At 39.2% G+C, this 16,083-nt stretch overlaps 1 protein-coding gene across 1 annotated transcript; it reads right to left on the bottom strand.

Moving 5' to 3' along the window:
- Positions 1-2,713: 2,713 nt before the first annotated feature.
- LOC119867316 (putative protein FAM172B) lies at positions 2,714-15,516 on the bottom strand. The gene is made up of 3 exons (XM_038583250.1): positions 15,391-15,516; positions 14,630-14,809; positions 2,714-4,529 (listed from the first exon to the last, which is right to left on the bottom strand). Exons 1-3 carry the CDS (start codon positions 15,514-15,516, stop codon positions 3,432-3,434), a joined length of 1,404 nt encoding a protein of 467 aa, XP_038439178.1. The 3' UTR covers positions 2,714-3,431.
- Positions 15,517-16,083: the final 567 nt, after the last annotated feature.

Raw genomic sequence — 16,083 nt, 5'->3', positions numbered from 1 at the left:
GGTTTCAAACGGGTCAACTGGGTTAAATATTGCCTGTATATCATGTAACATAGACAGCGAGGCATCCATTGCGTGGGACCCTAACTGAGGGTTGGACGCTGAAGCCAGATGAGTGTGATTAAGGGATGAGTGGGTCCTAAGAAAATGGAATCAGTAAGTGTAAATGTTCTAATGAAATTTGTCAGGGGCAATATACAATGGGTTCAATCCCCAGCACACAGTACCCTGTGCTGCTAGCCTTCAATCTCTTTTCATCTTCCCAGGAAGAATCTCAGAAGCACCAGAATTTTCCCATCTCCTCTGAGTATCTTTCCTTTTTTTAAACATTTTTTTAAAAGATCTTATTTATTTATTCACGAGAGACACAGAGAGAGAGAGAGAGAGAGGCAGAGACACAGGCAGAGAGAGAAGCAGGCTCCATGCAGGGAGCCCGACGTGGGACTCGATCCTGGGACCCCAGGATCATGCCCTGGGCTGAAGGCGGCGCTAAACCACTGAGCCCCCCGGGCTACCCTTGAGTATCTTTCCTGATCTAGTTTCTCATTTTCTCTCTCTGTCTTTTAAACTCATTATGCTTGTCAAAGTCAGTGCGGCATCTATCAGGAAATTTCTGTTAGTTATTATTACTGTTATGTAGGAGAGACTTGACCAAATGATAGGATTTTTAGCAAAGGAATGAGGAAAACAAAAGATACTGAGAAGAGTGAACTTCCTGAGGAGATTGAAAGAGATGGTATTCAGAGGACAATTGGAGGGAACTGGTGTTGGGTAGGAGGAGGAAATCATACTTCCTTTGTAACACGAAGAAAGGAAGAAACGGGGTGGGATGGGGGGAATAGAAGCCAATTTATAGATATGGCAGCTTACTTTGAGTTTCCATTTCTGGAAATGGACTCATGTCTCTTATTTTTAATTTGTATTTGTTTTTATATTATGTGGAAGACAACTGGAAGGATTTGTCTTGAAGAGTGAGATGCAACCTTTCCCTTACTACAGGAGGGAAAGATAAATGTGTCAGTTCACATGGATCATAAACATGGGCTCAATGAACTTTTTGTTGCTTTCCTCAGGGGAGGAAACTATAGGCCCGATGATAGTCCATCACAACTTTCACCTCACATGGGGTAAATTTAATTTTATTATTATCTCTCTGGCCATTTATTACCTAGTCTTTCTTGTTTTTAGATTTTATTTATTTGTTTGAAACAGAGAGAGGGCATGAGCAGGGGGAGGGCCAAGAGAGAGAGGGAGAAGCAGACTCCCTGCTGAGCGGGGAGTCCGACATGGGGCTCGATTCCATGGGGTCATAACCTGAGCCAAAGGGAGACGCTTAACCAACTGAGCCACCCAGGCACCCCTGGATATTCTTTTATAATATGTAAATCTGAAAATATTCTGTCTAAAACCATTCGATGTTTTCCATTTTTTTTAAATTTTTATTTATTTATGATAGTCACACAGAGAGAGAGAGAAAGAGAGAGGCGCAGAGACATAGGCAGAGGGAGAAGCAGGCTCCATGCACCAGGAGCCCGATATGGGATTTGATCCCGGGTCTCCAGGATCGCGCCCTGGGCCAAAGGCAGGCGCTAAACCACTGCGCCACCCAGGGATCCCAATGTTTTCCATTTTTATGAGAAAAAAGTTGAAAATCACAACCATGGACATTGCAGCCTTGAGCAAGCTGCCTCTGCTTATTTCTCTAACTTAACTTTCCTACTACTGACAAAACTTCTTTCCTTGACCAAATCTGAGCCTGGCTCCTCTGAGCACCCCTCTCGACTAGGCTCCAATGTTGGACTCCATCCTTGGTCCACTTAGTCCAGTTTTTGTTGATGTCACTTAGTCTAGTCTTAGCAAGAGTTCTGGTGTAAAAAATCTTCCCTCTTTGGCATCTGATCATCCTCTAGATCTGATAAAATTCCTTATCCTCCACTGCCAGTATGTTACCATCCTACCCTGCCTTGAGTAGGAATTAGGTTGAATCAGTTTGTAAGAATCTCTCTTATGCTTAATGTTTCCTCTTAGTTAATTTTCCATTCACTGACTCTCACCCTACACTTTGGCTATGAGGTTCCCCCCTCAATTGTCCTTGTGAATCAGAAGTTAAGCCTGATCTCTCCCTTACTGCAAAACCCCCATTGCAGTAATCCTTCCTGAATAAAGTCTTCCTTATGTCTTTTAACAAATATCATGAATAATTTTTTCCTTCACACTACTCTCCCATAATTTTTTAGCTTCAGCTGAACTGGACTTCTTTCTCCCATGTCAAAACTTTTGCATATGCAATTCCTTTGCCTATGAATTTGTGTTCGCAGCTAACTGCCATTGTCCTTCAAACTAAGCATCATCTTCTCAGGGAGGCATTCCCTGAGCCTGAGGCTGTTAGCTCTCATGCTAGATGTTCCATGGCACCTTATATTTCTTTCTTTCTTTTTTCTTTTTTTTTAAAGATTTGATTCATTTATTCATGAGAAACACAGAGAAGAGGCAGAGACACAAGCAGAGGGAGAAGCAGGCTCCATGCAGGGAACCTGATGCGGGAATCGATCCCAGAACTCTAGGATCATGCCCTGAGTCAAAGGCAGACGCTCAACCATTGAGCCACCCAGTGATCCCTTCTTTTTTTTTTTTTTAATTTTATTTATTTATTCATAAGGGACACACAGAGAGATGCAGAGATACAGGCAGAGGGAGAAGCAGGCTCCATGCAGGGAGCCTGATGTAGGACTTGATCCTGGTACTCCAGGATCACAACCTGAGCCGAAGGCAGACGCTCAACCACTGAGCCACGCAGGCGTCCCAGCACCTTATATTTCCAAACACTCTTCACACTTGCATTTTGTCGCCCATCGTGAACTCCATGAGGATAAAGACAGTGTTGGTTTTGTTTGCTGGTGTCCTCAACAGCTACAATCGACTGGTACATAGTAGACACTCAAATATTAGCTGAAGGTGTGAGTAAATACCTTTAATACATTTAAACATAAGACCAATACATTTAAGCAAAAGAACACAAACATACAAAAAATGGAGTTTGCTTAGGATAATTTTTATGTTCACATAGTTTTAGTATGGCATTAACAACATAGAAATCAAAGACTGACTTAGTATTTAATCTATATTAATTTAATCTCTATCAATCTGTATCAATCTACAGTTTTGGCAACATTCTATTAAGCCATAAGAAAGCTTTTCAAAAGGTCCTCTAATTGAATAATACTATAAAATATTAAAGATGGTATTAACTGTTCATCAACACAAAAGAGAATATATTCACTTTTCAAAGAAAGTAGCAAATCAAACCTCAAGCAAGCATATAACACTGCATATTCTTTTCATAACATAATACTGTGAAGCATTCCTTTTCTTCTAGCATCTACATTAGCAACATTTCAGCAAGACAAAAAAAAAATCTTAGATGACAAAGCAAATTAAGCACTTTGCTTTCTTTTTGTGGAGCTTCTAGTTACTACCGGCACTCGGGAGAAATTAATAGTTGTTTTGGCTTTCAAAGCTTTTTTCAAGTATTTAAAAATGGACTGAAGGCTAGAGGAAGGGGCTAAGTTGTGTTCTTCTGTACCAGCTGAAACGATAGGGAACTCCTTTTTTAAAACAGTAGCTGCAGGTTTATCCAAAGGCTTAGGACTTGTTACCCATTCACGGCAGTGGTGCTTTATCCAGGCTAGTAACTGTACATCGCTCCCCAGCTGGTGTCCTACATGATGGTCGGAGTCAATAAGTGCAACAGCATATACTTTGTTCATCACTTCCCACTTTCTACGTACGAGTAAGTCCATAAAAACCAATCCTCCATAACCATGTACTATGAAAGCAACATCCTTGCTTTCAGTCTTTGAAATGAAGTAATCCCAAATGTAAGCCATGTGTTCTTCAGGGGTGTTGCTGCATCTTTTAGGGATGTACTGGAGAGGTTGCTGGAGAGATAAAACATTCTCTGCCTGAACCATTTTTAGGGAAGAGGACCCAATATTTTGTGTTAAAAGGCCTTTCCACTCTTTTTCCATCTTTAGGTCCACAAAATTGTCATTGGGATTTAGCACAATTACATCATAATGGGCCTGCAAGGCCATTTGAATACATGGTATCTGACTTCCATGTTGGAGACCATGATGTATTATTGCCTGCTGACTCCATTGACCAGCTCTAAAGACCCCATGGTCTTGAAGAAGAACAAGAAGAATAGAACGATGACTTGTTAATAATGCTTTCTCACTCATGAAAAAGAAGCTTCTTGGTTCCTTATCAGCCTCTGGTGGGATATACACTTTTTGTAATTTGCATACTTTCTCCAAAAGCTCATAAATGTATTGTGCAAGCAAATGGCCAAGGGCCTGGTAGCGCTTGCTATTCCTCTCAAGAACATTTTTATAATAGTTAAAGACAAAAGGCCTTTGTGTCTCCGTGTGTCTCAACTCAGCTTTTTCATTGAAGTCATATTTAAGTTCTTCTAGGAAGTCAGATTGTTCAAGAAATTTTTGGAAGCTCAGCTCCTGAGTCACTGGTAACCACTGAAAATAAAAAGCAACGTGTCAGTGGTAGAAAAAAATAAAATTTTCAGCTTGTTAAATTATTCTTGTAGGAAATCATGCTAAAATTAAGTACTTTGCTAAGACATGATCCTGGTAACTTATGCTAAAGACTTTAACTCAAAATTATTGTGAATGAAAAAAAAAATGATTGTGAATGATGCAAAATAGTAAGGCACAGTGAAATAAGGAACAATGGCCAGACCATACATCATGACAGAACTGACCAACAACCCATAGCATCTGCCCAGGATGCCAACCCCTTACCTACAATAAATACCCCGGGAAGCCAGCCTGCTGTAAGTCAGAGTTGTAGGAAGCCAGACCACTATGTCTAGTGACAATCCAGGAAGCTAAACAATGACCTCTGTTACAACTGGCCCCAGAGGGCAAGGACTTAACTAATAACTGAGAGTTTTCCTCATTTTTATCTCCCCGTCCAACTTAGGACCCATCAGAGAAAGTCAAATATGCATCCCTAACCAATGACACTAGATATTCTGCTTCTAGTTAGTACACTGGCAGCTTCCCCAGATCGATAGTCCTAGGACATACCAACAGTCTTCCCTATTTTCCACTATAAAGCTTTCCCATCCTTCGGCCTGCCCTTGGGTCTCTGACAAAATGCAAGTGATGGTGGCTGACTCCATTGTTAGATTGAGTGTAGAATAAATAGGTTTGGCTTTTTTCTTTTTCTTTTTTTTTTAAATTTTTTTTAATTTATTTATGATAGTCACAGAGAGAGAGAGAGGCAGAGACACAGGCAGAGGGAGAAGCAGGCTCCATGCACCGGGAGCCCGATGTGGGATTCGATCCCGGGTCTCCAGGTTCACGCCCTGGGCCAAAGGCAGGCACCAAACCACTGTGCCACCCAGGGATCCCGGTTTGGCTTTTTTCATTTGGTTGGTCTTTGTTTATTTCTATAGTAAACACTTAATAAAAAAAAAACCAAAATAAATAAATTTTGCTGTTAAATGGCAGGGGATGGCAGTGGAGGTGAAATGTCAAACAGGCAGTATAGGCTATGATCAATCTATCTTATATTAGAAGATAAGGTTATTCAGAGAAGTGAAAAAGCTGCTGACTAAAAAGTTAATTTATTTTTTTTAATTTATTTTTTATTGGTGTTCAATTTACTAACATACAGAATAACCCCCAGTGCCCGTCACCCATTCACTCCCACCCCCCGCCCTCCTCCCCTTCTACCACCCCTAGTTAGTTTCCCAGAGTTAGGAGTCTCTCATGTTCTGTCTCCCTTTCTGATATTTCCCACACATTTCTTCTCCCTTCCCTTATATTCCCTTTCACTATTATTTATATTCCCCAAATGAATGAGAACATATAATGTTTGTCCTTCTCCGACTGACTTACTTCACTCAGCAAAAAGTTAATTTAGATAGTGATTATGGACGAAGCCTAAAGGGAAAAGAAAAGATTTTGAAAGGTTAAGTTGCTTGCTATGAAGATTATTTTTTTTTGCTATGAAGATTATTAACTAAATTATTATTCAATAAATGATTGGGTACTAAGGCTGACTTTGAAATTCATGTTCCTGACAAATACATGAATATGCTCTCTACTTAATTTCTTGAAACTGACACTGGCAATCCATAACCATCACTTCCAATAAGTAGTACTGAAAATGACTTTTAGTGCCACACAAGGCGCTACTAAGGCTTACGACAAAATTAAGATGGTGCTTGCTTGCTTTATTTTCTTTTTTCTCACTTTCTGAATCTTATATTCTGATTTCCATATATAATTGGCGCCTTATAAAGGTGTTTGGTTATCCAAAGCACCCAACCCATCTAGACTGTTCTCTATTCCTCCCTGTTCCACTAAAACCTTTTTCTTCTAGTGTGACTGACCTCAGGTGCTATTATGTAATTAATGTCTTCTTCCAAAGTGTAAATGATGGTTAGACCTAACCATCCTTTAAAAGGAGAAGCTTCTGGAATTAGATTGATTTAGGTTTAAATCCTAGCTCCAAATTTTTAGATTGAGTGACTTTCAGCAGGTTGCTTACCTTCTATGAGTTTCTTCAACTTCTGAGTGTTAGCTTATTTATGCCATCTAAAATAATCATCCTTATTTCTATCCTGCTACTCTACTTTATTTTTCTTTTAGCCTATATCACTACTTAATACATAATTGCTTGCATATATTTATTTTTTTAACCATTTAATTAATTTTTTAGGAGGGGAGAAGGAGAGGGACAGAGAATCTTAAGCAGATTCCTGGCCTAGTATGGAGCCCAATCTCATGACCTCAGGGTGAACTGAAATCAAAAGTTGGACACTTAACCCACTGAGCCACCCAGGCACCCCTTGCTTGCACGTTTCAAAATTATATGTCTTCCCTCACTGGAATGAAAGCTGTAGCAGAACAGAAATTTAGTTTAACTACTGTATCTTTGATACTTAGAGTGCCCTTTAGCACAAATTAATATTTTTGAATGAATGTATGCAAAATAGGGTTAACATTTATTTCACAAGGCTGTTGTGAGAAAATAACTAATGTAGGTAAAAACCATATTATACACTATCTCACACATGGAAGGTTCTGTGAAATTGACAGGATGAAATTCCTTTTTGAGAAATGTGAAGTTAAAAACCACATATATCTATATATCTTTCTACCTTCCTTATTCACTTTAACATTGTGACATTTATCCATATTAATGAGTGTACTTCTAGGTCATTCATTTTGTCTGTTTATGGGTATTCCATTTTTTGAATATGCCATAGTTCAACTATTTTCCTGTTGAAGAACATTTAGGTTACTCTAATTTTCCACTATTATAAACAAAGCTATGATGGACATTTTATAGCTGTATTTTGTGCACATATCAAGAATTTCCCTAGGCAATATACTTAAAAGTGGAATTTCTAGGTTATATCGTCATCTTGCACTTTGCCAGACATTGATTGCCAAAGTGCTCTCTAAAAAGGAAGGTCTATTTTATAATGTGGCATGGATGACCAGGTTTGCATAGAAAAGCAGTAGTCTCTCAGATCTAAAATACTCTGTTTAGGAGCACCTGGCTGACTCAATCAGAAGAGCATGCAACTCTTGATCTCAGGGTCATGGGCTGAAAGCAGTCTCTTTTTGTACTGAAATAAAGAGAAATAAAGAGAAAGATACAGTATATATAAAACTCAATGAACTGAACAAAGAATCTTGTGAAGAATTCTAGTGAATTCAAGAAGCTAGTGGATTAACTTTTCTTTTAATCAGAGAGTAAAATAGACAAAATCAGTATATTTAATAGCATATAGTACAGCATTTAATTATTCTTTTCCACCTCTGTGAAGTGTGTACCTAGTTGTTTGAGAGACAATTGAGAATTTGCAAACTGCAGAAACAAAATGGCACACAGCTTTATAAGTGACAGGAGGAGATTCGGTAAGCAGGAGTAAAGTATACAGTATCTTGCAGAACAGAAAGTGAGACAATTCTTTAGGATTTACTTTAGCACATTTTGCTTGGTTAATATATTCCAACCTGTAACTCTTCCCTGAATTCATATTTGGCTACTCAATATATTTACTTAAATGTCAGGGAGCCATCTCAAGCTTAACATGTCCAAGAGATCTCCTTCCATCTACTCTCTCTACTCTTTACTACCTTAGTAAATGGCAACTTTATTCTTTCAGTTACTCATGTTGTAAATTTTCCTTCTTTTTAATACTCAATCAGCAAATCTTTAGGCTCTGCTATTTGAGATATATCTGTAATCAAATCACTCATCACTCCTCCACCTCTACCACCCCAGTCCAAGTCACCAGTTCTCACGTTCATTATCAAGTCTCTTGTGCAATCTCTTTGCATAAGCTCTTATCATCCTGCAGTATGTGATAAGACTTTCCACACAGCACCTAGGAAGATCTTTTAAAAGCCTCTAAATTGGATCTCACACTCCTGTTCAAAATTCTCCATGGTTTCTCCTCTCAGAATAAAAGCCTAGGTCCTTATTACCACCTACAAGCTCTCACATGGCCCTTAGCTCTGCAATGTCATTTCCCTCCATTTTCTTATTTGCTTACTCATCTAGCTGCATGATTTGGTTCTTAGCTCTCTCAGGTGTCATTTCCCCAACATGCTCTTGCTTACTCTGCTCTAGCCACACCTGGCCTTTTTGCCTCCAATCTGTGAAGCAAGCTCCTGTTTAAGGGCATTCTCCCTTGCTATGTCTACACCTTGGAACAATCTTCCTCTAGATATCTATAAGGCTTTATTTCCTTCAAGTTTCTGCCCACTTGTTTTCTGATCAGAGATCAGAGCATTCTATTTGAAAGGGCAGTCCTCTCTAATTCTTCTTCATTCCCCTAGGATTCTTTTCTCTCTCTCTCTCTCTCTCTCTCTCTCTCTCTCTCTCTCTCTCGTTTTTCTTTTGTTCTTTATTTCTCTTTCTGCTGCCTCTCTCTGTTTTAAGCACTTACTACCTACCCTACCAGCTGACATATACTTGCTTATTGTCTTCCTGCATTAGAATGTAAGTTCCATGAGAGCAGGGAGAAGGACTTTGTTTTGTTCACTACTCCTCTATCCTTAGTTCTTGGAATAATGCCTGAATACTAGGCATTTAAATATTTTTGTTAGGACTTTATGATTTTTGCTAAAGGCATTAGGAAGTAATGAGCAAAAGTCCTATAGCTGTATATACAGGAGAAAGATACATACAAAGCTTTTAAAAAATTATTGAGGTTTCTTGTATGATTTAAAGTCAGTAAAAGTCAATTTAATAATCATTTTTAGAGAATATCCTATGCATATATGTATGTTTTCTCTTTTACAAATCAAGATGGTCCATTAAAATAAAGGAGAGAAATTAAATTTTTTAGTTTTTGAAAGAATGGATAGGATTAAGATGGCTTAGTTTTAGGAATAAGATTGTTAGAACTGCAAAACACAGTTTTCTCGGTCAATATGTTTATTTTATAGAGAAGTGAGGCTTTCTTTTTCTTTTTTTTTTTTTCAATAGAAATGAGGCTTTCAAAGGTAAAAATGACATGCCCAACGTAACTCAGGCAGTTCTAGGAGCCTGAGAGAACATTCATTTTTACCAGTGATCTTATAAATGCATAATATTTAACTGTATTTCATTAATCCACCAAAAATTTAGTGAAGGCATTTGTTAGACACTTAGTGTCTTATATAACATAGCATAGACATTTTACATGGAGTGGAATAATAGAGAATGGTATGTGATCATTAATGAGAATTTTAAATTAGATCCTTCTAGAAACTTGGATTAGGAGGTTGACACAGCTTTTATTTTTTGTTCTCAGGATGGCTATTGTTTTTAATTATTTATTTAACAATTGTGGTATAAGGGATCCCTGGGTGGCGCAGCGGTTTAGCGCCTGCCTTTGGCCCAGGGCACGATCCTGGAGACCCAGGATCGAATCCCACATCGGGCTCCCGGTGCATGGAGCCTGCTTCTCCCTCTGTCTATGTCTCTGCCTCTCTCTCTCTCTCTCTCTCTGTGTGACTATCATAAATAAAAAAAAAAAAAAAAAAAATTTAAAAAAAAACAAAAAACAAAAAAAAACAATTGTGGTATAATATACTAAAATTTACCATTTTATTTATTTATTTATTTTTAAAGATTTTATTTATTTATTCATGTGAGACACACACACACACACACACATACACACACACAGGCAGCGACACAGGCAGAGGGATGAAGCAGGCTCCATGCAGGAAGCCCGATGTGGGACTTGATCCCGAGTCTCCAGTATCAGGCCCTGAGCTGAAAGCAGCACTAAACCACTGAGCCACCTGGGCTGCCCAAATTTACCATTTTAACCATTTTTAGTTGTACTTGTTCAGTGGCATTAAGTACATCACATTGTTGTGCAACCATTACTGGGATCCACCCACAGAACATTTTTCATGTCGCCAAACTCTAACTTTGTAACCATTAAGGGATAACTCCTCATTTCCCCTTTGCCCCAGCCCTTAGCAAACCATTCTTTCTATGAACTTACAAGATAGTAGCAGGGGCAACAGACTCACAGATGTAAATAATTTTAATTAGCTTGATTTTTAAGGAACTCCTTTCCTATTTAGGATCATAATGTGGCTATACTGAACAATATTTTACATTCTTTAAAGGTGAATAGTAAGCTTTGATGAAAATATAATTTTACTTCATTCCTGTTTCAGCAAAAAGAAAAAAGAAAATATAACTCTAAATTTGAGAAGTTAGGGTCTAACCCCAGATTACACAGTAATACCTTATTACTATAAGTAGTCCTTGATATACTTAAGAGTTCCCTTTGTGTAGCCTATACCATTAGGAAGCATAGAATGAAAGATGCTTTAAAGCATTTAAAAGTATCTAAATCCTTTTTTTTAAACCGTGAACATCATTTTATTTATTTGTTTGTTTAGAAAAACCAAACAAAGAACCTTTTAAAACATATTTTAAGAAAATAGTGGCTATTTTGGTACAAAAGCAGCATTATTTTCTCAACACAGATGCAATTATGAAGCTTTTTACTAAAATTATGCCTGTATACAACGCCATTTAGTAAATTATAGAAAATAGTAGAAAATGATAAAGCTAATGAAATGACATTATATAGAAGGTTCAAAAAAACCCAAAATAAATCCCTTCCTTCTGGTATTCCTTCTCCTTGCCTATCTCCCAGGAAAGACTAAAATAGCTGAATTTAATCTACCTGAGGCAAAGACCTATAGAAAACAGGATTTTAGAAGGTAAAAAAAAAAAAAAAAAAAAAAACCGGTTGTCACCAAATCTTGAGTTTCCCAAATTTGAGTATGCAACAGAATTTTCCAGGAAAGTTAAAAAAAAAAGTTTACTGAACAATTATAAAGAGAAACATCCTGTAACCACTCTTAAAGGGCCTTCACACACTTATCCCTATCTCCAAAAGCAACCACTCTGGACTTTTATAGAAATCACTGCTTTGCATCCTTTATGGTTTCATCTCTTAAGTGTACAGCCCTAGAAATTATAGCTTAGTAGTTCAGATTCATACTTAAAAAATATTTGATATGTCTTTTTTTTTTAAGAACTATTTTTTTTTTAATTTTTGTTTATTTATGATAGTCACACACAGAGAGAGAGGCAGAGGGAGAAGCAGGCTCCAAGCACCGGGAGCCCGACGTGGGATTCGATCCCGGATATCCAGGATCAGGCCCTGGGCCAAAGGCAGGCGCTAAACTGCTGCGCCACCCAGGGATCCCTTGATAGGTCTTTCTTGGAAAAATTTCAAACATACAGATTATTAGGCTCCACTTCTAGGAGATTCTTTTTTTTTTAATGCACAGGATTTTTTTTTTTAATTTTTATTTATTTATGATAGTCACAGAGAGAGAGAGAGAGAGAGAGAGAGAGAGAGGCAGAGACATAAAGCAGGCTCCATGCATCAGGAGCCCATCTTGGGATTCAATCCCAGGTCTCCAGGATCACGCCCTGGGCCAAAGGCAGGCGCTAAACCGCTGCACCACCCAGGGATCCCTCTAGGAGATTCTGATTCAAAAGGTCTGAGGTAGGACCTGGAGGTAGTTTTAAAAAAGATGCTCCCAAGTAATTTTGAAAACTAGATTTTTGGATTTACTGACTTTGTCCCATCCTGGATCCTATGTTTCTTGATTTGGATTAGAGGTAAGTGGGTACCAAAAGTTGAAGGCTAAAGAAGATTGAGACTACCTAAAGCCTTAGTTTTACTAAACAGTAACATAAAACGAAATTTTTCTCTTGAAACTAACCAAATGAATTAAGGCAAAGAAATACTAAGTAAAGACAACATTTTAAGATAGAACACTTCATAGAAATTAGTGATAAATATACAGGATCACTTGGCTCAGCCCCAGGGCCAAACAACAATTTAGGGATCTTCGGTTAAAGGTTTGTGCAGATTCCTCCTATAGCTTTTTGTACAAAAGATTATCCATCTGCTGCTCAAATACCTAGAATTACTGAAGGTTTTCATGACTACTGGAAATAGGCTATCCCACTGCAGGGCAATTACAATTGCTGGTTATCTTCAAAACGAAGTATCTTTAAAACTAAACAACCTATACGTCTCTTTTCATGATTCACAGGTTATTTCATTTATATATGGAAGAAAACTTCCCTAATGTAAGAATTCTCGGGATTTTAAAGATAAGAATCAATTACTAATGAAAATCAAGTGAACAGCTACATAACACAGTGCTCCATATATGTTTGTAAAATCTAGGCTTTCCTGAAGCCCCTGGAAAGAAGTTCCAGATTTCTTGGTTGCTTTTGTTTTTTTTTTTCTTTTTTTTAAAAAAGATTTTATTTATTTATTTATTCATGAGAGAGAGAGAGAGAGAGGCAGAGACACAGGTAGAGGGAGAAGCAGGCTCCCTGCAGGGAGCCCAATGCGGGGACTCCATCCCGAGCCTCCAGGATCACACCCTGGGCTGAAAGCAGGCGCGAAACCACTGAGCCACCCAGGGATCCCCTAGATTTTTTATTTTAGTTTTTAAAACAGGAAGTCAAAATGTTCACACTGCCCATCTAATCCTCTTTACAGGGGTGCCTGGGTGGTTCAGACAGTGAAGCATCTGTCTTCTGCCCAGTTCATGATCCCAGGGTCTTGGGAGTGACCCCCGTGTTGGGCTCCCTATTCAGGGAGGAGTCTGCTTCTCCCTCTCCCTCTTCCCCTTTCCCCTGCTCATTCTCTCTCAAATAAGAAAAAAAAAAAAAAAAAACCTAAAAAAAAAAAAAGCCCTCTTTACATTCATTTTGTACTTAAAGTTAATTCACTTGTGATAAGAAAGGGCCTTTTGCAAATTTTAAGTTCTCTTCAAAGGAATAGTTAATCAAAGGGTAAAATAGTTGATCAATTTCACACTGCCACTTTGTCTTGAAACTATTAAAACGATACCCATTGCTTAGAACAAAAATACAATGAATACCTAACTTCATCACTTTATATGCATTTTTAACATTTAATAAAGAACCACATGCATTGAGCTAAAACCTGTCCATCCTCTTATAAAATACCGGGTTAGTGAATTTCTAATCTCAAGTGATTTTAATTTGAAAGGCTCTATACAGCATGAGCTCAATGTACAAAAGAGAAATGATATTACTCCCATACTAACACAATCATTCACTTTTTTGGGGGGGGTGTCTTTCTTATTTTTATAATAAGGAAACTTACACCTGAGCATCATAAAACACTATAAAAGATCAGTTAACCAGTCTTTCATAAAAGAAAAAGTGAGGTTAAATGATTCTCTCAAATGTAGAAACTGAACTTTTTCAGTCCTTTAGTTGTTTGCAATGCAGTTAACTATGAGCCAGAGATGAATACTATAACAATAAAACTACTGGTTAAAAAGCAAATTTGAAAATTCTTGAGCTTCAAGTTCATCTATCTTCACGTTTTTCAAAACAAGTTCCAATTCAAAGAAACAAACTGGCTAAGTCTTCATTAACAGAAATGATATATTTGGTTCAACAAATTTCAACAATATATTTGCAAGCTGAATAATTTGATCGTCTTAGAATTTCATTTCTTATATGTTAACTTATCGCTAAAACCATTTACTTTTATGGAACCTGCTAATTTGGGTGGAAATGGGTAAGGCCTACTTACACTTTTCTTTATAATGTTCCCATGTCTCAGCTCTATTTCCATCTTTTGCAGTTAATTTTTTTCCTACAATATTTGCAAATGAATTGGGCTGGTTTGATTCCGGAGTTAAACCACTCAATTAAAAAAAAATTGATTTATGGGGCATCTGACTGGCTCAGTCAGTGGAACATGCGACTCTTGATCTCCAGCTTGTAAATTCCAGCCCCATGTTGGGTATAGAGATTAGGTAAAAGCAAAAACAACAACAACAAAAACTAAAAAAAAAAAAGTTGGTTTGTAAGGAAACTTAAAATTCAGATATTTTTCTGTAAGCAGTGTTTGGATTTGTCAAACAGAAATAAGTTAGGGTCCCTACATGAAACGCTTGTAGTAGAGGTCAATCTCATCGAGCCCTGAAATAGTCCCGCTTTTCAACCATGCCCGCCCCCCCTCCCTGTAAAACACTCCCCCAGCCCAAATGGGCCTTCACACCTGGGGGAGGCTCGCCCCCGCCTCCGCCTCCGCCTCCGCACGGACGGTCGGTCTCCAGGAGCTCGAGACTGCGCTCTGGCGGCCGGTCGGGCACGTTCCTGTGCGGGGCGCGGGCGGGCGCGGGCGGGCGCGGGGCGGCGGGCCCTGGGCTCCGAGCCTTCTGGGGTCCCTAGGCCTGGGCTAAACCGCCTTGAGCAATTTTGTCGGACTTCCTGCGATTACAGGTCACACATTTATTTTTATTTATTTATTTAAAAAAAAAAACTTCCATTTATTTATTTTTCAATTTATGATTTTTTATTGGAGTTCATTTGCCAACATAGAGCATAACACCCAGTGCTCATGCCAAGTGTCCCCCCCCCGTGCCCGTCACCCAGTCACCCCCACCCCCCGCCCACCTCCCCTTCCACTACCCCTTGTTCATTTCCCAGAGTTGGGTTTTATTTTATTTTATTTTTTTTAGACTTATTCATGAGAGACAGAGAGAGGCAGAGGGAGAAGCAGGCCCCATGCAGGGAGCCCGACGCGGGACTCGATCCCGGGACCCCAGGACCACGCCCTGGGCCGAAAGCAGATGCTCAACCGCTGAGCCACCCGGGGATCCCAAGATCACACATCTTAAAAAATTACTCCACTATAGACATCGTGGCCAAGGAAATAGGACAATTTTCTATGCTGCCTCTTTCCAAGACCTCAACAAAACAAAACAAAACAAAACAAAACATCCCCCCCCCCCGAAAAAAAAAATTCTAAAAAAATACCAGACTGGGTGTCTCGAGAACCGGGCCGGTTCCTAAGTACTGTAGTAGAAGTCGAACGAATTCCAGCTCAAGCCACAGCCGTCGACGTCCTATTACCTCCGCATTTTTTTTTTTTTTTTTTTGCATTTCATGTTTTTAAAAAAGCGAGGTCTAGTGGTGTTTCCCCCCCAGCCTAAAAATGACGAATTTGAATTTTATTTATTTATTTATTTTTTTACGAATTTGAATTTTTAAATAGACCCTCCGTTACTGGGTCTTCTCCCAGCGGGCCGAGAGGATTCCCCCTCCAAATGCCCATCCAGCGGCCGCGCTGATGCGCTTCGGTCCTTTTGTTGGAGTTTGAGGACAAGTATGCAGGAGAGATCGTGCATAAGGTGATACCCCAAAAGAGTATGTTGATTTCATCCTTTTATGTCGCGAGTGACACTTTCTTCTCTTTTCTCTGGGTCACCTCGAGCGAGCCCCTGGACTGCAGGAATTTCCTAGTTTCAGTTTTCCGGCTGCCCAGTCCTCAAAGTCAAGGGAGCCTCCGACGACGCGGGGCTCTAGCGATCCGCGCGACCTCACTTTCCCACAGGGGCACGGGCCGTGAGGAAGGCGCCGCCGGAAGAGCCGCTGGAGGTGACAACCCGCAGGGAAAGCTCGTCCCGGGAAGCGACTTCCGGGTGGGGCGGGAGGGGCAGCTGACTTCCG

The sequence above is a fragment of the Canis lupus genome, chromosome 33, assembly GCF_011100685.1.
Source record: "Canis lupus familiaris isolate Mischka breed German Shepherd chromosome 33, alternate assembly UU_Cfam_GSD_1.0, whole genome shotgun sequence".
In the NCBI taxonomy this organism is placed as follows: Eukaryota; Metazoa; Chordata; class Mammalia; order Carnivora; family Canidae; genus Canis; species Canis lupus.
This window is presented reverse-complemented; position numbering and strand designations above follow the sequence as displayed.

Bases quoted from the DNA above. Each gene is read 5' to 3' on its own strand.
- LOC119867316 (XM_038583250.1), bottom strand. From the start codon at position 15,516: ATGCAAAAAAAAAAAAAAAAAAATGCGGAGGTAATAGGACGTCGACGG. The intron at 14,810-15,390 runs GTATTTTTTTAG...AAGGCGGTTTAG, and splicing joins TTCTCGAGACACCCAGTCTG to CCCAGGCCTAGGGACCCCAG. The intron at 4,530-14,629 runs GTGTGAAGGCCC...TTTTATTTTCAG, and splicing joins CGGGGGCGAGCCTCCCCCAG to TGGTTACCAGTGACTCAGGA.